The sequence below is a fragment of the Homalodisca vitripennis genome, unplaced genomic scaffold, assembly GCF_021130785.1.
Source record: "Homalodisca vitripennis isolate AUS2020 unplaced genomic scaffold, UT_GWSS_2.1 ScUCBcl_2881;HRSCAF=8024, whole genome shotgun sequence".
NCBI lineage: Eukaryota > Metazoa > Arthropoda > Insecta > Hemiptera > Cicadellidae > Homalodisca > Homalodisca vitripennis.
Genome location: NW_025779004.1, coordinates 17,125 through 38,971, shown reverse-complemented (window position 1 = coordinate 38,971; position 21,847 = coordinate 17,125). Strand labels below are relative to the sequence as shown.

Genomic DNA, 21,847 nt, shown 5'->3' with positions numbered 1-21,847 from the left:
AAATCATTTAGCCATGTCAAGGATGTTTTGACTAAAGCACCAGTTTTGGCGCATTATGATTCAAAGTTGCCTGTAAAACTAGCAGTAGACGCAAGCTCGACAGGGCTGGGCTGCGTACTTAGTATCATAACCCCTGAAGGCGTTGAGAAACCTATTGCATACCACTCTCGTACTTTATCACCAGCAGAATGTCAATATTCACAAATAGATAAGGAAGCTTTAGCAGTAGTATATGGAGTAAGGAAATTTCATCAATATTTGTATGGCCGAAAATTCACATTGTGTACTGATCACAAACCTTTAATTAGCATATTTGGACCGAAAAAGGGTTTACCTGTTTTCGCAGCAAGCCGATTACAAAGATACGCATTATTTTTAAGTGGATACAATTTTGATGTACAGTATGTAAGGTCAGAAAAGCATGGTAACGCAGACGCATTATCACGCTTACCATTAAGCACTAAACACGTTGTAAATAATAACAATGAACCAAGGTGGAAAGGTACCTATTTACACTGTATCGCTGAAAGTTCAGTACCTTTAACTTTTGAAGATGTAAAAGCTGAAACCCAAAATGATCCTATTATAAAACAAATACATAACTATGTGATGTACGGATGGCCAAATTTTTTGTCAGGAGAGAATAGGGAATTGTTACCTTATTTCCAAAGGAAGGACGAGCTAACAGTTGAGCATGGCATTGTTATGTGGGGATATAGAATTGTTGTTCCTAACAAGTTGCGTAGCTACATATTAAATGAGTTACACGCGAGTCACTTGGGAATTGTAAAAATGAAGTCAGTAGCAAGATCCTATATTTGGTGGCCAAATATAGATGAAAACATTGAAAGCCTAGCGAACAATTGCTCTTCCTGTCTTATGGAACGTTCTAGTCCTAGTAAGAGTAATCTACATGTTTGGCACTATCCATCTATGCCATGGGAAAGATTGCATATTGATTACTTGGGTCCTTTCAAAGATAAGACCTACTTGGTAGTAATTGATGCTTACACTAAGTGGTTGGAAGTATTTGAAGTAGGCTCTACTTCAGCTAAGCTAGCTATAGAAAAGTTAAGAGAACTATTTTCTAGATTTGGATTACCTGTCACTATCCATAGTGATAATGGACCACCATTTACCTCAGTTGAATTTAAAAATTTCATGCAACTTAATGGTATAAGACATACATTTTCACCAGCTTATCATCCTCAGTCTAATGGTCAGGCTGAGAACTCAGTTAAGTATGCTAAACGTAAAATAAGATTGGCTTTTCAAGAAAATATTGATACTAAAGTAGCCTTGAATAGGATGTTATTTGATTACAGAAACTCCGTTCATAGCACTACTAACGAGACACCTGCCAAATTAATGTTTAATAGACCACTAAGATGCAGGCTAGATTTACTCAGACCTAATATAGCCAGAACTGTGCAATTAAAACAGGACAAACAAAAAGAATATTTTGGCGGTAGAAAAACGAGAATTCTATTTCCTAATCAATCTGTATTAGTGAGAGATTATCGCTCTAAAGACAAATGGATAGAGGGCATTGTAATAAAACAGTTAAATAATGTAATGTATTCTGTTATGACAAAAACTGGTCTAATTTGGAGTAGACATATTGATCAGCTGATAGGACTACACAGTAGTATTGTTGACAGTGACAGTCAAATTCCACCATCTCAGGACCGTACAGTTGCGGAGCGTGAGACAGGCGCTCAGTGTCCGCCAACTCCAAGCCCAGTCAGAATTAGTAACACTGACCTCACTAGATCAGCTGGTCTCTCCCCCTCCTCACCGCATCATACCTCTCCATGTCACATCACTACCCCTCATTCTAGACCACGTCTTTCTCTACCCTCAGCTGTTCCTTCTCCTGTCACTAGAACAGCTGATCATACAAACAGATACCCAACTCGTATTAGGAAACCTGTAGAGAAATTAAACTTGTAAATAACCTACAGTACTTAAGGATGACATTTAATAATGATTGTGTTATTTATATTTATATGTGTTTATTATATATTTATTATTACACTTGTATTGTTTAATTTATCTATGACTTGTGTGAATTCAATTTATTTTGAAATTTGGAAGGGAGGAAATGTAATGTATTGAATTACAAATTGTTACTGGCAAGTTAAAGCCACAGCCAAAGACCAACTGTATGATCTATGATGCTGTGACGTCATATGGGGTGATTAGTTTGAATAAATGCCATTGGCTGTTCTCATCACGCCACCAGATCACACCACCTACCACTTCCAGTGTCCTGCCCTTGTCTCTCTCTCAGTTACCCTCCAACCTTAACCGAGCACAGTCGATGATGTAAACTAATTCAGTCTTTTATTCCGATTCCCCGTAACCCGTACACAACAGGATGATAACAGAGTCCTTGGGGTAAATTACATTCTACAAGATAGGAACAAAAGGATGACATTTGAATTTCATACTAAGATTATCATTGTATCAATAGTATGGTCTCTATACACTTTTTTTAAAGTAATTATGTTAAGTAAATTTAGAGAGAGATATTCTTCATTAATAAACGATACCCCATGTCCAATTATCTAATTTGTCATATTTAAGTAAATAGTTTAAATGGTAGTGGGAGATTTGTGATTTTTTACAGAAAAAGTACCAGGTGAGAATGTTATGGGGTGTGGCATGTTTTATTAAACAATAATCGTTGTTTAAGGTTTTGAATTAAATTGTAAGCTATAAAAATTAACTCAGTCTATTGAAGCTAACCATTTTAAAAAATAACGATTTTTTGGAAATTTTCCTTTTTTTAAAAATATGGAAGTATCACAATTTTGTAATTCACTGTTTTCGAATCTAATTTTTTTTACTAAAACTGTTTTTATAAAGTCAGTAAGAATTTATCAACGTCATTGGAAAAGTTAATTCTCAGCAGTAATAAAATTACACCATCATATTGTTTTATACTTGCGACGCAAACCGACATAATCCATAAATTTTGAAACATTTAAATTAAGCAAAGCCACATTAACTTGTCATCTGTTATGAAATCAATCGCAATGTTTAATGTGTAATAAAAGAGCAATTTAGGGAACAACCATTTTTTGCAACATATTTTGCTTGTTATACTGTAACTGTAGTGGAATCCTCGTTGATTAATTCCATCCGAATATTAAGCTTTAACACATTGTGTAATACTTGTAACAGTTATATTACAATAATAACATAATTTATATTTAAACTCTTAATTTAGTATTGTAACTCATTATATTGCCATGGAGGTTACCAGATATTTATTACCACATCAGTGGTAATACAAAATCGTAATATTGCATTTAGACTTGAAATAAGATCATACATATGCACTTATTTTATTCCACTTAAGACTAGAAAATTTAAAAAGTTGGTAGTAAACGTTGTTAGGAACACAAACTGTAATTGTTACAACGTTGATATTCTCAGATTGGAGAGCTGAATCGTGTAGTCATACCTCTGTCTGACTGGTGTTGTTCTGAGGCAAATAACATATAACTATTATTATTTGTTTGATATTGTTTGTTAGAACCGTCTTGGAGCTTAAAATGACTGTTATAATAGTCTACGAGCTGAGTGCCAATTTGGGTTGTGTAAGCACATGGCAATGTTTTTCTTAGAATTGACAAAAAATAGTTTTTGAAAAAAAGAAACTGAACGTCAGCCACACTAGTTTTGTTGGAGGTCGAAATGGTAAAAAACATGAAAAAATAATTTTTTCTCAATTTATATTGTTCTAGGTTGGTACTCCTAAAACCCAACCACCAGGCACACAAATAATTAGTACGGCAATTACTTATGTCTCTGGCCGTCGGACAACTAGACACAGAGACTGAAATTCACTTTTTAACGAGTATATACGCAGTTAGCTGGCGCTGAATCAACATTTATTTATTTGTCTGAATGTTGAGTTTAAGGGTATCAAGCTAAGAAAAAATTAATCTGAGGGGAAAAGATTCTTCACACTTTTTTCACACTTTATAAAGATAAAGTAGATATTAAGTGTATAGAGCTAAAAAAATTAAGATCTGGGGAAAAAGTTTAAATTTCATATTTTACACCCTTTTAATACCCTTTTAAACTAGCACTGCTGACATAAATTTTTTTAGGGAAAGCGTATTAATCTATTTAAAAAAACGAAAAACAGGGAATGTGCTTATTGAATGCAGATTACTAACTGCTGTATGTCAATAAGTCAAAAGATATTTTAACTCTTTTGCACTAAACGTAGTCCATCCATAAGCAACTTAATATGTTTTGCATAATAGAATCTTAAAACGGAAATAAAATATATAATCTGTGAATCGGCGTAATTATATATTTAAATACGGTTTGGATCCATTTAAAACTGTTAACGTTACATAAGTGCTCCATTTGCATTAGCGAATAAACAACGTTAGTGAAATGAAATGATCATTATTCCTTTTCAACATAATTGAATAACATTTATTTAAGGTAAATTAGTTTTAAATAAATTGGTTTATTACGTGTTAATGAATTAAAACTAATGTGATAATTTTGTTAATAATGGCAAATAAAATTCTCTTCTGTCAATATTTGTATACCTGTACTGTAACTCTATTTATAATGTACGTCTTTATCATTATTTAAAGTAGAAAAATACTTAGAAAACCTCAATATAAAAAAGAGCGTATTCAAATTAAAAGCACTATAAATTTGTTTTTATATTTGAAAAAAAAAACTACCTTCTGTGATATATATTTTGGATTTTTTTGGGTTTTATTCAATTGATTTACAATGGATTTAAAATTTTATTTGTCATAGCTTTTGTTTCCTCAACATATAATTGTAATATTGTTAAGAATCACTTTACACTTTAAATCATATGTTTTATATCTATACATTTCATTGTGGATTTTTTAGATTATTAGATTTATTAACAACATAACTAGCCGTTATGTGTGGCTACTCAGCATGAGTAGAATAGAAACATAGTTGTGGAAACTGGTCTCATCAAATTGTTTCATATACTACTTAACATTTTATGTAATAAAAAAATATCCACTTCGCAAATATAATTTTCCTAAGCATCGGCGAAGCCTGTTACTCTAGGGGTTTCGGAAATTTAATTTCCTCTGACTGATTGTCTATACTTCATCCCAAGAACTATCTTATCTAGAGACGTCTTACTTTGTTTGAAGATTCTTTATATACAGCAAATTCGAATTCAATGCATGTATGATGACGATAAAATCAGAGAATGAATAAACAAACTGATATGTTTTAATCGTATGAAATTAACGTGTAAAATATTGGAACATGTAGATTAAAGACTTGACTCGTGTGTAGCTCTGTTATATTTCTTTCTATTACAAGGTACAGTAACAGACGTGTCACCACCTGTCTCATAACAGACTTTGCTGAGGTAGCTTGAGAAATTTAAAATATATGTATGTAACTGAATTGTTATAGGTGAATATATTTACAACTATAATTACGGATTAATTTTAACTAAGTCCACGTTTTTATGAAGAAATATTATACGTTCCCCTGCAAGAGTCAATTCAAGGGACATTCAAGGGAGTACGCGTTGAAACTTCGAGTTATGACTTTGAGACAGAGACTGTTGAGACAAAGAAAGAAGGAATCGATCAACTTGTAGACTCTCCTGATGTCTCGTGCTACGTTATATTCAGGAATTGAAGAAATAAACTTTATTCTTATTGATTCTTTATACCACAAATCTACAATACAACAACTAATAATAACTATGATATCAAATAGCACTATAATACAGTACCAAAATATATTACAATGGGTACAATAATATAATCAATTTATACCTCTATTAAGTAAAATGTTACACAAATACCTACACTAGATACAAGGAAACAATAAAAAACCTTACCACAGAAAATTACAGTGTGGGCAAATATGTTTAGGTGACTTAGTTTTTGGAAACAAAACTTAATGTCTTATAATTTAAGAAGCTTTTCAGGATGAGAGTACCACGTGATTAGACAAGATAACCGCAGCTGGTTCACTAGACGAGCCTATAGAATATCCTAACGCCTTGTTCTGGATGCAGAGAATCTATTGAACAAATTATTACTACAGAAAAACCAGATACATATTACCCTAGCTAACTTTTAATTCTATATGCAGGAGTTACTATGGTTAAAAGATTAATAATGCACCTCAAGGTAAAACTGTATAATGAAGATCAGTAATGAGCAAAGTAATGTGGTAATACGATGTTTAAGTAAAAACTAACTCCTGGTACTTTATACAAAACACATGGTTGAGCGTATGATTGTACAGAAGGAAATAGTTTGGGAGATTAGGAGATCTATGGGATTGTCTTTTCAAAAAAAGTTTTTGAAACTTTTATAAGTAGCTGTGAACCAGGTTATTAAAAGTTATGTCAGTGCTGGAATAAGATCTGGTAATCACTTAAGGTGGTAAAATTAATATTTACCATATATTTACTATATACATAAGGAATAAATCTTGAGATATACCTCTTTTGACTAATAAGAAGTTCGATATCATTTAGTTGTATAGGATAGCGTTATAAATTACCAAAAGGGAAATCTAAAAACAAAAATTCTACTCTTAAACTAAAAAATGAACTCAGAATGAATTAACACCAGAGTCCAGTGAGAACTTGCTTCAAAGACAAATAAAGTATAAGAATGAAACCTGAAACCGAACTGATATGGCAATAAAATATTGTTCCATATGAAGGAAGTGACGAGGGCTAGTATGGATATTTTTCTCAAAATCTATTGGGATTACTAGAGCTATGATAATTTAAGGGCTAAAAGTTAAAAAAATTCTCAGTCAACACTGCTCCGCTTCTCACGGAAACCAAACAATTAACGTCAATCACGGGTTTCAGTACAATAGTTGTTGACTGATGGTGATTCTCCACGTCAAGGCCGAAATATATCAACAAGTTAACTGTAAAAGGTGAGTTTTAAACCCGTGTGAACCAGGAGACTGACGTTAATGATAGCATCAACGCTTCAGCCTAAGAACTGAGAAACTGAAAATGATTGAAGTTGGAAATTTCATAACATGGTGCATACGGTGTCATATATTTTCTCTAAGGAGGCTTGATATACATGGTAGTCATTGATGATGGTAAGTTTACAATTTGTGCACCCGTATTAGTGGAATATAGTCTCTAAGTCCCTGATTAGAGGCAGTGTTCAAGCTGTATGCACCCGTAGGACCCACATTAGTGGAATGTGAGATAGTTGGTAGTTCCTAATGACTGGCGATTTGGAAAAGTTTAAAATATGAAATCATGAAGAATCGATTCAAAAGTGTCTGTGCCCTTTTGTAACGTAAGTGTTATATCTAATTAAATAACATAATGTAAACCAATAAATAGAGGTGATAGGTTAATGTACAAAAAATGTGACCAATAAATAAAAAAGTTTAATGTGGTAAAACGTTAGGCCATTGTATATTTAGGTCTTCTATACTAAAGAACTGGGTCAAAGTAACACAGAAGTTAAAACAAAGGAGTACTGTTTAGACAACTTCGAGTATGATAGATTATACAACCATAATACTATAGAACAACATATTTTATACACATTAAGACAAAATATTCTCGAAAAATGAACTGTCATGGTTGGATTAAATCATTAAAGCCTATTAAAAATAAGACTATTTACGTGTTAATTGAGTCTTTATATTATAATTGAGGATATTACCAAAAATATTCACAAATAAAATTACTTTTAGGTCCATATGATTTAACGATTAATTTAGTATTTGATCTGTCAATGGTACTATGTGGGTTATAGTCTAAATGTTCTATCCATGTTACTTCTTCTGCCATAGGATTTCTTCCCATCTCCCATACTTGTACATGTCCGCGATCATCCGAAGTGTAAAAAAAATTGCCGAATAAAACTTTTCCCAAACAACATTCCGAAGGAACTTCTGTGTTATTGGCCACTCTTACGTTTTTAATTTCTAGAGTAGTTGTATTGAAACTCTTGGAAAACATTCGTTGTTCAGAGAACAAAATGTGATTGTTGACAGTAACACAGTCGCTTATATTTGGTATTGTATGTAGTAACTGTGACTGACGTCACATAATTATAGATGTAGAGATGTTCATTAAATGTAACACCGAGAAATCTGTCTTGTAACACACAATCAATATTGAAACTGTTATTCTTGTCATAGGTTTCGTGGAAAGGGAGGAAGTCCAAATGTTTTAAACTGTAAATGTATACGTGAAATTCGTCTTTTAAATAACTCCGATGCCAGAGAACCACTACAATGTCTAGAGATGGTTTGTCAGATTTAAAAATGCTCCGTAACATGTAACACTTTGCCAATGTAATCTTACATTCAACCGTCTTTAACTTTTTCCCTTCCTCAACATTCCAAATGTGTAAAACTGTTGGGTACGTTAAGGAGTAACCAATGAATATATTGCCTACGGCAATCGGAACTACAAAACAAATAGGATTTTTATTTCTAACAACCATAAGGCTAACTTCGACACTAGATGAAACAGTTTGAGTTTCATCAAAAAAGAAAACGTGTTTTAATTCCCAGGTTTTGTCTAAAATGGATTTAAAACAATAAACTTGTACAGATATTTCTTGAACAATCAAGACCATGTTGGAGTTGATCATTTGTACCAACCTGATATCTTCTGATTCAAAGAGTAAATGTATTGGTTCTCCTATATAAACTGGAGAACCTCTAACGTTCCACAACGTCACTTTTCTTCCACTTGGCAGTAGCACATAATCGTCAGAGACAAACACGCAGAACACGTTTTGGATTTTCTCTACGACGCTTATATTTTCCTTGACGGATCTGCCATGTCTCCAGTTGTTCTGCAGGTGAGTCTCACGCATGTAACACATCCGCCAGCGACAGACAGGACTCAGCGTGCTGTCCTCCGACTCTGGAGACTCAAAACTCGGCTCCACTCTACACTCCGCAGTCTCCAGGTACTGTGCCGTGTCCTTGTTGCAGTGTGGCCTCCACAGACTGTCCTGGTTGAAGGCATCCCTCCAGCCCACACTAACGGCAGAACACGCTGCCAGCTCGTAGGGTGTCAGGTGCTCTGCGATTTTATCCAGTATTAACAATGGGAGTGAGTCCATTGCGGCTTCTCCTGAAAATTATAAATTCTCTATAAATTACAGAAACTTTTATTGGTTATGTATAGGTTTCTTGGCACTGTTCCACGCCAGCATAAGAATGTGTGAGAATACAGATTCAAGTATTCTCAGAGGAATTTCTGAGTCTCTTTGTAAAGTTTAACAACAATTATATATATGCTATTTAATATTTTTACCGTATGTGGTTCCACTCTTCGTGAAAATCTTTTTATTTATTACAACGCCGTGCAAATCGTTAAGGACTTTCTTGTCGCTATCAGTGGAGATCTAACAATGGCTGTCCTTCTTAAACTTTTATTCCAGAAGGGAGACATTGGTGAGAAGATTTTATTTATATGCCGACTCTGGATTATACATGACCTTGGAAGTCAGGCTTATGGTTTATTATAATCTATCAAAGTATTTGGCCTTGGCTACGGAAAACTAATTCAACTTACATAGTGCTGTTAGATAGAACCTACAATACACATTGTAGAATAGGTCGGTGGAGGCACAAGGAACATCAACATCAAATACACTGGCGGTTTGTTAACATAGTCAATCATTTTATAACATAGTAATAACACATTTCAATCAAGTTAAGCTAGTTGCGGAGCTTCCGAAATGCCAAAGGTAACGAAAAAACATCTGTACTATCACTGCTTCCCTAATAATTTTGAACTGTCAGGACTCAAAGGATAAAATACCAAAATAGGAGGCATTGGTTAAAATTATTGTTGAGCAAATACTTGTAAACCCCGAAAGAGGTTTAAATACATTGACACCATTGGCCTAATATAAGATGGTATAAAATGCCTTGAAATGTATAAAGTTCTTTGTAGAAATCATCATCAACATGATCAACATGTACTGAATTTAATTATGATGCTATATGACCAGAAGTTATAGGGGACGTTTATTTTTGCGAGAGAAGTCATCAAGCTATAGCTTTGTAGTCCTAATTGTAAAATAAATCCACCAAAACAAAACATTCCCCTTTCACTATATTAGTTTTACCATTGCACTACCAAAAACTTCCCCAATTATAAAAATTGTAAAGAAATATACATAAATGAACACCATTAACATTGCATAGTTTCTATTAAATTTCGGGAAATGATTTATTGCTATAGTGCTAAACTAAGACGATTAAATTATAAACATTCCTACATCAAGAATGTACCCGGCTGGTTTAAAAATACTCAAATAAAAGTGTGCGAAAATCAGAAGTGATAAGACATTTATATGATCATAAAGAAATGAAAAGTCATGAGTTATGGTGTAATATTAACTAACTACCTCAACGACTTTGTGTGTCCCAGACTAAATGTTTCAAGGTCACGTGACCTTAGGGTAGAGAACGTTATTTACTTTTTAGGCCCATCCACAGTGCCTTTTGTCTTGAAAGTGTACAGAGCAGACATGGACTTTAGCGATGAATTTTACCGATACTTATCATTTTCAATGTTATTAAAATAGCCTAAACATACAGCTCTAAGCATATTAATATGTTCTTTCTTTTTTAGTCGAAGGTAACCTTAAACTTAAAAAATACTAAATATGACCCTTGAATGGATGAAACTCAGCAATTGAAAAAAGTGATTAAAATTTTACATAGATGAAATCATTTCAATCACTGACGCCATTAAGTAAATACTACAGAATTGTAGTAAACAGTAAAACCCCGGGAATTGCGCTACTATTTACAGTTAGGCCCCGTATATAATTTACTTTGTTTTCTAACAATTCGCAATTTATAATGGGTTAAATTCAGGTTATTGACGATGGATGATTTGAAAGGACTTTTAAGCACGGTAACTAGAACTAGATGGTAGCGCTCACGAGGTGGATGCGCAGTGGATCGCCGGGCAGATGACGTCACGAGGACCGACCGCCCTGCACTAGATACAGCACTCTAGTGTTGTTAGTTGTTTGTAGTGCAGTCTTTCGCCACGACGGTTGTGTTTGTAGTTTTGGACTGTTTTTACTGAGTTTTATTGATAGACTGAGTATTTATCTCAATTTAAAATGCTGTGTTGTGCCGTTACCGGTTGTACAAACCATTCGGATAATGCGTAACCATTCGGATAGGCCTACCACCCAGACGTAAACTGAAAGAATCCTCTGTACCAACACAAAAAAATACCAACAGTTCCAACTTCAACCGACACTTTGGGATCCATTGAAAGACAAATTCGTGCAGATAAACGTAAGTAAGAAAACTTTAAAATCGTTAATAGAATATTTGGCAGAAGAAAGAAGCAGCGAAATTACAGGAGCCTTGGACGAACTAGAGTCTGAAAATCAACATTTATGTAATAATGACGTGCAGAACGTCCAATTAATAAACGAAAACAAAGAAGTAAAAGAAAAAAAATCATTTTTAAACAGAATAACTAAAATGTGCCCAACAAATTATAACTAAATCAAAACATGATTTAATGAAATTTGAACAGTTATTTTCTAAAAGTCACCACCAAAAACTTTTAAAAGCAAAATGTACAAATTGGTCTAGTGAAGATGTTGCAAAAGCTGTCGTGATTAGGTGTATTTCAATAAAAGCCTTTGCGTATGTTAAAGATACTTTAAAATACCCCTTACCAAGCGAGGCTACTATAGGAAGACGGTTGTCATAGTTCTCTACTCCTCCTGGATTTTAGATATAAGTTAAAAAATTTACTCAAAGGGCAATCGGCAGTTTTGAGCGATGATTTTTCACAAAGACGTTGTTATGAGCTTTGACGAGATGAAGGTAAATCCGATGTTTACTACGACGCCGCTCAAGACATGTTTAGAGGGCCACATGTAAGTGTTCAAGTAATTATTATTAGAAGCCTAAGTATTAATGGGAAATTCGACCAAAGTGTAACGGTTGAAACATTTATTGAATGTGTCAAGATGATTGAAGAGTCAGGGTTTTGTATACGTAACCGAAGGTTATAAATATTTACTATCAGTGAAGTGTAATCAAGATGTTCTGGAGTCGTATTTTTCACTAATTAGAGAATTTGGGAAATTTTACGACTACCCTCTCTCCACAGCGGTGACACATAGAATAAAATACCCGTTATTCAGCAAAAGTGCGTGTGACGTATTAAAAACAGACAATTGTATTGCTGAGCAGTGTGAAAGTTTAAGTGTGGACGTTCTTAAAAATATAGACTTAGCAGAACCGGTACTAGATTGTGAAAATACAGACTTGATATAAGGCAAGTTGGAAGCGAACGATATCTATAATGAAGAATTTATTTTCATTGCAGAACCACTGATTGAAAAGTTGACTGAAATAACTAATAATAAACTAGTTTATCCTGAAGAGAACACAGATGTAATAAAAATGTTAGCTGGTTATGTAGCATACCATGTTAATAAAAATGACCTTAAGAGTGATTTTCAATATGGAGAAAGGACTGGAAACTCAAACAATGCTGACTGGGGTTCGAGTTTGTCAAGGGGTGCTCTAATAAATCCGTCACCAAAATAGTTAAGCATTGTTTTAGAATTTAAAAACGATTTCCAACGATTTCACGGTGATAACTTAAATAAAAGTCCTCAAGAGATGAAGAAGCTGATTGATATAATCAAAGGAAAGTTCTGTGATGTGGACGTTTTTGCTATTTTTATTTTATTTTACATTTCAACGGACATCTCCATTTTAACAGTTTTGAACAATAATTAAACAATGAAAGTAAACAACCACAGTGACAAATAGAGCAATAACGATTAATAAACTATTTAAGTGACGAAACGGATACAAACTATGAATGACAATAACGTAATTAATTATTAGTGTACCGCGATTTGAACTATGGAAAACAACGAACAATAACAGCAATAAATTAGCACGAAACAATGAGAATAAAACCATGACTAAACAATAATAGACAAAAATTAACAAGACACAATATATAAATAACAGCAACTGAGAGACGTACAGGTAAAGTATAAGAACGCGATCCTTTATAAGAATGAAAGAACTGAACAAGAAGAAAGAACTCAAAAGAGCAATGAAGAAAGATGAAATTTCTGACACTGCGAGAAAAAAGTCAAAAAAGATGAACAAAATAAAGAATTTATGTAATGATTTACGCCAAACACAAGGCACTATTGTTCAATAATTTTAGTTTTGTAACATTTCTAAATGATTAACTTAAATATATATTAATTACGTTTGCTTATACAAAATCCTTTTAAAATTCTATTTATTAAATTGGTCTTTACAACTGTTTTGACATTTTATTTTATTCAATGTTTTATAGTGTATGTAGATTTTTTCAATAATAAAATACTGTATATGAAAAAATCTTATTTAACGAAATTATTATTTAACCCCTGAACCTTTTAGGAAAATTTGAAATGAAAAATAATTAAAGTTTGATTGTACTTGTAAAATTCATAAAGATTTTTAAATCAATTACCCTAAGTAGTTCTTCAGTAGTAACTAACTACCTTAGCCCAAAAAACCTAAATAAAATATAATAATTAATTTCACAAAAACAAATTTCTTGACATGCGAGTCAGTGTTAAAGTAAGGCAACACGAAAAGCCAACCATAAGCTTGATAAAATCGCTTCCTGTTAGGATTAGAGCAGAGAAGCTAGGCATACATAGTGGACGGCACGGCCGACTTGGAGCAGGTGACATCACGGCCTCATAGCCAGATGCGCGTGAGCCCTACCGTCTAGTTCTAGTTAACGTGACTTTAAGTATGAATGTTACGGACATAATATAACGCTCCAAGAATATTATTATCACTTTTCTACTTCAATTTAAACTTAGAGAAATAACAGAAAACAAGATCAACCATGACAGCTCCATGCTATATAATTGGAAAATGAAATATAAAATTATCTATACTAAGCTATACATGATCAATGAATTATTACTGAGTTTTAAGGAAATACACAAACAATATTAAGAATTGGCGTGTCTGTTCTAAATGTAGTGATTAAGTTAAATTGGTAACTTTACAACCAATTACAATACTAATGTAAATTTCTTAAGAGCTCTTCAAACTAAGCCTGGATTGAAGTCCAACTAATCACTCCAAATATGTCGTCTGTTAAATAACCTATAATCTTGCACCGCAGGACATTGACGCAATTATCAAGGCATTCCTAGAAATATTGTTATCCCACACAATGTGTGGACGTAACACTGGTCGCTTTAGCGGCAAAGCTGACGGGCATGGCGGGAAATATCAGGTCAGATCTTATCGTGATACTTGGAAGCATCCTTACATCCTTATCCCTACCGTCTTTTTAGTATCCTTGGTATGGCCCGGTACAATGGTACACGCATAGACGTACGCATATCCGACTTCCACTGACGCACAGCAGTCGTATCGATATACGTCAGCATATGTTTTTAAAACTGAAGAAGTACATAAAAGATAGCCCTTTTAAATACAAACATTCTGGTACTTTATTCAAATTCGTAAAATAGCATAAACAAACCTAGAATTTTTAATTAAATACCTCAAACCGTTACACAGATAAAAAAATCAAAACAACAAAAAGAGAGACAGACGGACAACTAAGCAAGATAGGAATATAAATTACATAAATTATTTGTTTTGGGCTATTAAATAATATGGTCATAATTTGGGCAGTTTTTACGAGACACCCTGTTAAGAGATACTTAATGTAAAAAAGAATATATATTGGCAAACACTCAAATGATTGTGAATAATGACTTGTAATTATTTGGGGTGTTTTGGCTGATTAAATAACATGGTAACATTTTGGACTTTTTTACGGGAAAGTTGCTATTGTGGAACAGTTGCAGCGCAACGGTTATTTACAACCGTTGTGTGTGGCTGCAACCGAAACTACCGTAACTGTTGAGGAGGTTACCGGTATTACTGTGCCGCGCCGCTTAATGTGCGTTCGTCTGTGTATGTGCGTTATCACAGCGCGTACTACCCTTTCACTATCGCTATCTGTTCTGTGTGTTGCGTTTACGTGCTCGCCGCTGATATGAAGGCGCAATTATCTCTTTAAAAAGAAGAATCTACCAATTTTCTTGGGATGCACCTTGGTCGAGGGCTGACATGGAAAGTTCACATTGATAGTGTCTGTTCAAAGGATGGTTCAGGCATTTATTTCTTACGCAATTTGGCAAAATTCTGTTCATAGGACATTCTGAAGACAGCTTACTTTAGAGCTAATATATAACCTAATACAACCACATTTAGCTTATGATCTGAGATCATGGGGTGGCTGTTCTAGATACAAATTAATTAGATTGTTTAGAATGCAAAAGAAAGCTGTCAGAGCCATTTACAAATTAAATAAAAAAGCGGTAAATATAGCGGTACATTGTGAATAACAGTCAGGCCTGATCTAGCGCATGCGCATAACCTTTCTTTCAATTGTTCCAAGGTTGTTGGAATATACTACGCAATACAAAAAACTAAATGTAAAAATAATTGTTACGATTTAAACGCCGGATTATCTACTGTTTTGGAATGAGACTGTAAAATACGGCTTCAAAGCCTACACCAAGAAATGAATGTCCGTGAAGAAGTCCTAATTTCCCTTATATTGATAACTGTCTTAAAGTGAAGAAAATAAGACATTCTACAATATATCAAGTCAGTTCAAATGTTGTATTCAATAGTATGGATAGTTATAATCAATAAAATTTTGCTGGTGGGCGCTTATTATACTGATGCCCGAAGTTATGGTTAGCGATGCCACATTCGCCGGTAAAGTCCTCGATTTGTGTGTCGTGCCGGCCATATGTCTAGTTCACACACATCGTATCGTGGACTGGCGGTGGCGTGGCGCCGTAGCCGTACATTGTGAATAACAGTCACAGCCTGATCTAGCGAATGGGCATCAACTGTCTTAAAGCGAAGAAAACAAGACATCTTCTACAATATCTCTCTCAGTTCAAATGTTGTATTCAATAGTATGGATATTTAAAATCGATTCAATTGTGTTGGTGGGTGCTTATTACACTGATGACCAAAGTTATGGTTACGTTAACTCTGCTTGTTTATTAAACGTATGTTTGTTTTTAATACTATGAGTTGGTCTGTCCAACGTTTGATTTAATGTGTATGCATTATTTTAAACAATTTTATTACCACATTAGAAAGGACATTCGTATTAATAATCTATTGCTATTGTCTTTGTAAACAAAAAAATAAAAGATTTTAGAATATTAAAATGACAAATAATGAATTTTAGAACATTCAAAGTGGAACTAATTTTTTTCAAGAGAGCAGAAAATTATGGTTAGGTGAATTTACAATATTTGCATTTTTTCAAGTTGCATTATCTTGTAACACAGCAATGGCTGGAGACATTCGGGATGAAACCATTTATAATTTTATTTTTTACTGATAGGTACTACCTTGAGGGATATTTATCATATATCGCATCCAGCACTGATAGCTGGAGACACCTATGTCATGGTTATATGAAATTTTATTCATAGAAGGTGTAAATTAAGAAACACATTTTTGTATGAGTCTAATTCCCCAATTTCAACATTACTTTATTCCACGCATCCAAAGATGGTGTAAAGGATGTCAGCAGCAACCTATAGGAGGTTTTCTTACAATCATCACAAGCCCACGTAATGCCCGTAGAACAATGAAATATTTACTCCGTGCTAGAAAAGTAGTTCCATATTTTAAGTTCTATAACTTTGTTATTTGCCATTTCCACCCATAGAAAGCTATTATTGTTTTGTTCAGGAGGACGATAGGAATAGGTTATTACCAGAAAACTCGTATTTGCTGGGCCGGCAGTTAACTATTACACATAATTATAAAATGTGTTAAAAATAAAAGAATTTACATAGAAACAATTTAATTGAAATCAGAAAAATTATTAAATAAATGGATGATGTCTAAAGCAGGAGAGGTGTAAGGTAATATATGCCATCCTTTATTTAAAATACCTAGGCTAACACCAGGAAAATTCGTAAACATCTCAGCTAAATTATTACATACACACCCACAAACAATACTGCCTAAAATTACAAATATAAAAATTTTGGTTTGATTAAGAAAGTGCACTAGATAGCTAACAAGTAGGAACTATGGTCACACATGATCTCCACCTTGCTGTGAGCGACGACATAAAATTGGCCATAGATTCCATAAAAAGAATGAGTACCCGGACTTAGTTCCTTGCGGTAACCTAACCTAGTCATCAACTTAAACTACACAAAATATATATTATTGTAATAACAAAAATAGGCACACCCTAAGAATGAGGTTTATATTGTAGTATAGTAGACAAAATAATAAGTGCGTCTAGAAAGTTTTATCAACGTCGGCTTGTACGTTTTTGAGGTAAAGCCATCCATATATTAGATTTTACAACACGTATACTGTAAAACCGGTGTGGCTCCTATAATAGAAGGAACTTAAGAATGTGGGTTTTATCAAAATCGGCTAGTACGTTTTTGTGGTATGGCCATTCATATCTTTTTCCAGTATTTGATATGTAAAATAGATGTATCTAAAAAATCAGACACGGCCTATGAATGAGGCTTACATTGTAGTATAGTAGACTGTGTCTTAAATGTGTACAAAAGCTTTTATCAAAATCGTATCGTACGTTTTTTAGGTGCAGCCATCGGGTAGGGTAGGATAAGCGGACCCGGTTTTAATAACGAAATTAGCAAACGATATTACTTAATCACAACCACCGATATAATCAATCGGTACTGATTTATTATTTTCAACAAATAACTTAAATAATCTATATCAACAGCTGTAAACACTTTCAAATAATACACGTAATGTTTCATTTTTACATATAAGTAACATTAAATTTGATTATTAAAAATGGCAGTCAATTTTAGAAAACTACACGACATTGCTTTGAAAGATGATAACACATGTTTTATGTGGATTCAACATGTTGGACGGGTAGGGTACGATAAGCGGACCCGCTTTTTTTATATCGAAGAGTGTAATCATCAATACCTAATATTCGCATCTCAAATCCTAGACTATCAATTGATATAAAGTATCTATAGTTCTCAATAACAATCATATGTTTTAAATTAAAATATGAATCTAATATTTACAGTGATCAAACAAATTATTATAACTAAAATTAGGAAAACTGAAGACGACCATATTTGTTCCTCCTACAGTTACAGTTGTTTCTTTCCCACGAATTTCACATAATGGGGTTTTCCGCACGAGTTCAACATGTTGAAGTCATGAAAAACATGTCTTATCATCTTCCAAACCAATGTCGCGTAGTTGTCTAAAATTGACTGTCATGTTTAATAATCAAATGTTAATTATATGATATTGAAATATTACATTAAGAGTATTATTTGAAAGTGTTTATAGCTATTGATATAGATTATTAATTAATCGTTAAAAATAATTAATTAGTATCGATTGATTATATCGATGGTTATGATTAAGTAATATCGTTTGCCAATTTTGATATAAAAAACCAAGTCCCAGGTCTCACAGAACAACTGTAACTGTGAGAGGAGGATATATGGTCTTCAGTTTTCCTAATTTTCTTATAATAATTTTTTTCATAACTGTAAATATAAAATCCATATTTTAATTTTTAACATATGATTGTTATTGAGGACTATAGATACTTTTATGGTACTTTGGGATTATACCGACCACACCAGTATGAAGAACACAAAAATATACAAACTTACAAGCATTTCTAAGTAGCCTATTGTGATCGGCATTGTTGTCGCTGTAATCTTATCTTTTTCGAAAATCCCGATTACGGCAGGCCGCGCGGCATCACATGACTTGCAAGGTACATAATTGCCTTTCCATTACAATTCAATTTATATTTATGATCAGCCCCTCTAGAATTTGATATTTTACTGATAGGTACTATCTCGAGGGATGTTTTTCTTTCGGTGCAGCCGAAGCCCACGCTGATGGCCGGAGGCACTCGCATTTTGGGTGGCGGAATGTGATCAAGAATAAAAACAAGTTTTGAGTGTTTTTTCAATAAAGAGTTTAGTTTTAGTTTGGTAATGTTTGTTTTTGTTGAATTTTTGTGTTTGGAGAAATGTAGAGGTAAAACACGGAAGTACAACAAAGCGACGCGACTCTGCAATCACATTATCTACTAGACCGCTCGACTTTGACCTCTGTCTGAGGATGGGGAGTGGTTTGCGATAAGACAATTCCTGTTTTATATTGACGAAATATTGTTTTACGCTAATCTAGTAATCAGTAAAAGCAAAATGTCAAATAACGATTCATGTCTGGGTGTAATCGGTATAATCCCAAAGTACCCTTTTATATCGATTGATAGTCTAGGATTTGAGATGTGAATATTAGGTATCGATGATTACATTCTTCGATATAAAAAAACCGGGTCCGCTTATTGTACCCTACTCCAGCCATCAATTTTCCCTCCAGTATATGACATGTAAAATTGATATACCAAAAATAGGTGCGGCCTAATAATGAGGTTGGTAATATAATACAGTATACAATGTATTGAATGTGTATAGAATATTTTATTGAATTCTGCAGTTACTTTTTTGAGATAGGCCTATGGTCATTTACAGAATTGTTTTTTTCTTCTTTAGGCCTGTGAAATTAAGTACAGTTTGTTCATGAAAAGCGGATTTTGAGTTTTAGAATGCCCGTTAAGTAGATTATATTGATTGTTTTTGTATTTGTTCATTTTGTTTAATTTAATTTAGTTTTGTTAACTGAACTGGTTCAGGAACTAAGTTAATGATAGTTACGGAACTTGGTCAGGAGTAGTTCATGAACCAGGTTAGGATTCCTGTCAGAGGATTAGCTCTTGTATCTATGGAATCTATGGCCGGTTTCAAACTGCTGGTGTGAGTGAGGTTATGTGGGAGTGTGACAATAAAACTACCTAAGTGGGGTTTTCCCTCATCAATTGATATACAATTTGACATTTAATAAAGTGGTACTATCTATAGTTATACATACCGCACTTGAAGATTTCAACTCCGACTTTATAGATGACAACACAGACAACAGCACCGATGAGAAAGATCACTTATTTGTTATACTTCAGTAAGTTTACACTCAAATGTCACAAAGATAACTAAACCAAAGTGCAATGTGAAGTGACTGTAGAGATTCTTCAAACACTAAGAACGTATTACTAAAACAAACCCACCTACTAATACTGCCTATTCCATCTACAACGTGAACAAAACGCCTGTCTCGTGTGTGTAGGGGCAGTGGGGCGGAGTCTGTACGGAGGATGACTCACTGCAAAGCTTCAGAGTGGCCAACTATGCCGCCGGAAATTAAGGAGTGAAAAATAAATATCGTAGAAGTGCATTGAATAATAGCTTTATGACAATATTTTGTTCTTTACGCTATGGGCATAATTTGTGAATGTTATTTGTAATAAATTTTACTTAGCACTATTAAGTTTCTGAGATATATATTGTGTTATAGTTAAGTATTGATAATAATTAAAGTAAATAATGAATTATATCATTATAACAACAAATCAAAATATAATGTTTATTGATATTATTTTGATAACGGTACGATTATATCCCATGCAGTTATTAGTGAGTTGGCTGATTTCTTACTTGTGATTAATGGATCCATAATATTCATCAGAGATGTGAATATCAATTTGTAAAAAGATAACCAAGAATTAATAGGTTATAATAATTTAATGATTTACAACGGTTTCTTATCCTTTCTAAATATACGTACTAGAAGTGTTGTAAACTCGCAAACTTGTATGGACCATATTTTTATTAGAAATAGGGTTTTATATGTATTCGGAATTGTCCGATTTGATATTGGTTTAAAGGATTATTGTCTATTAGGACTTGTAATACTAGGTAAAGAAAATATAGAAAGTAGTGAATTAAGTACAAAATATATTGAAAGTTGTGAATTAAAAATTGATTATAATTTAGTTAAGGAGACATTAGCTTCAGTAAAATGGTCTGGTTGTTTATCAACTGATGATGTTAATATAAGTTATAATGACTTTCATACAATTTGATCAGATATAGTACCTAAGCTCTTGTAGTTGTATTAATGAAAAGGGAAAATTGAATGAAACTAAACGGTATAGTCCATAGATAACGAAAGATCTCTTACGTAAGATTAAAACTAGGAAAAAACTTATAGAAAAGACCTTATGAAGGTGTTTAAAGGATTATTACTATATATATATATATATATATATATATATATATATATATATATATATATATATATATATATTGTAAACAAACTGAAAAATCAAATATTTACTGAAAAACAACTATTAGGCAAGTAGACTAATTCATTGTGGCAACGACATTTCTAATCAATGGACGGTTATAAACGAAATTACAGGAAGAAGGAGGAACCAATACGTAAATAAAATTATTGTGGATATTGGGTTTACGGTTGTCGATGCGAGAACGGTCGTAGAGCTTATCAATAATTATCTTATCAGTAGCCTTACAGCTGTTACTGGCACCGCAGCCCGGCACTTCCTACACGCATTCCTTCTTCTTATTGCCAGTTACGGACGAGGAGATAATTACAATGGTCGACCAAATAATAAATAAGAAATCATCACGTTTTGAAAAATTTTAAATATTATTATTTATTGTGTTATTATTCCTCATCTAATTGCGCCTGTTTCAAACATTTCAACACGGTTTGTTTACTTCATTAAAAACTAAGAAATCATCACGTTTCGACAAATTTGCAATGTTAATTGTTGTAGTATTATTCCTCATCCGATTGCACCTATTTC

At 33.3% G+C, this 21,847-nt stretch overlaps 1 protein-coding gene across 1 annotated transcript; it reads right to left on the bottom strand.

Moving 5' to 3' along the window:
• Positions 1–5,689: 5,689 nt before the first annotated feature.
• On the bottom strand, positions 5,690–20,445 carry LOC124372311. Its single transcript, XM_046830692.1, has 2 exons — positions 20,053–20,445; positions 5,690–9,133 (listed from the first exon to the last, which is right to left on the bottom strand). The coding sequence occupies exon 2, from the start codon at positions 9,120–9,122 to the stop codon at positions 8,010–8,012; it is 1,113 nt and encodes a 370-aa protein (XP_046686648.1). The 5' UTR covers positions 9,123–9,133; positions 20,053–20,445; the 3' UTR covers positions 5,690–8,009.
• Between the last annotated feature and the right edge of the window lie 1,402 nt (positions 20,446–21,847).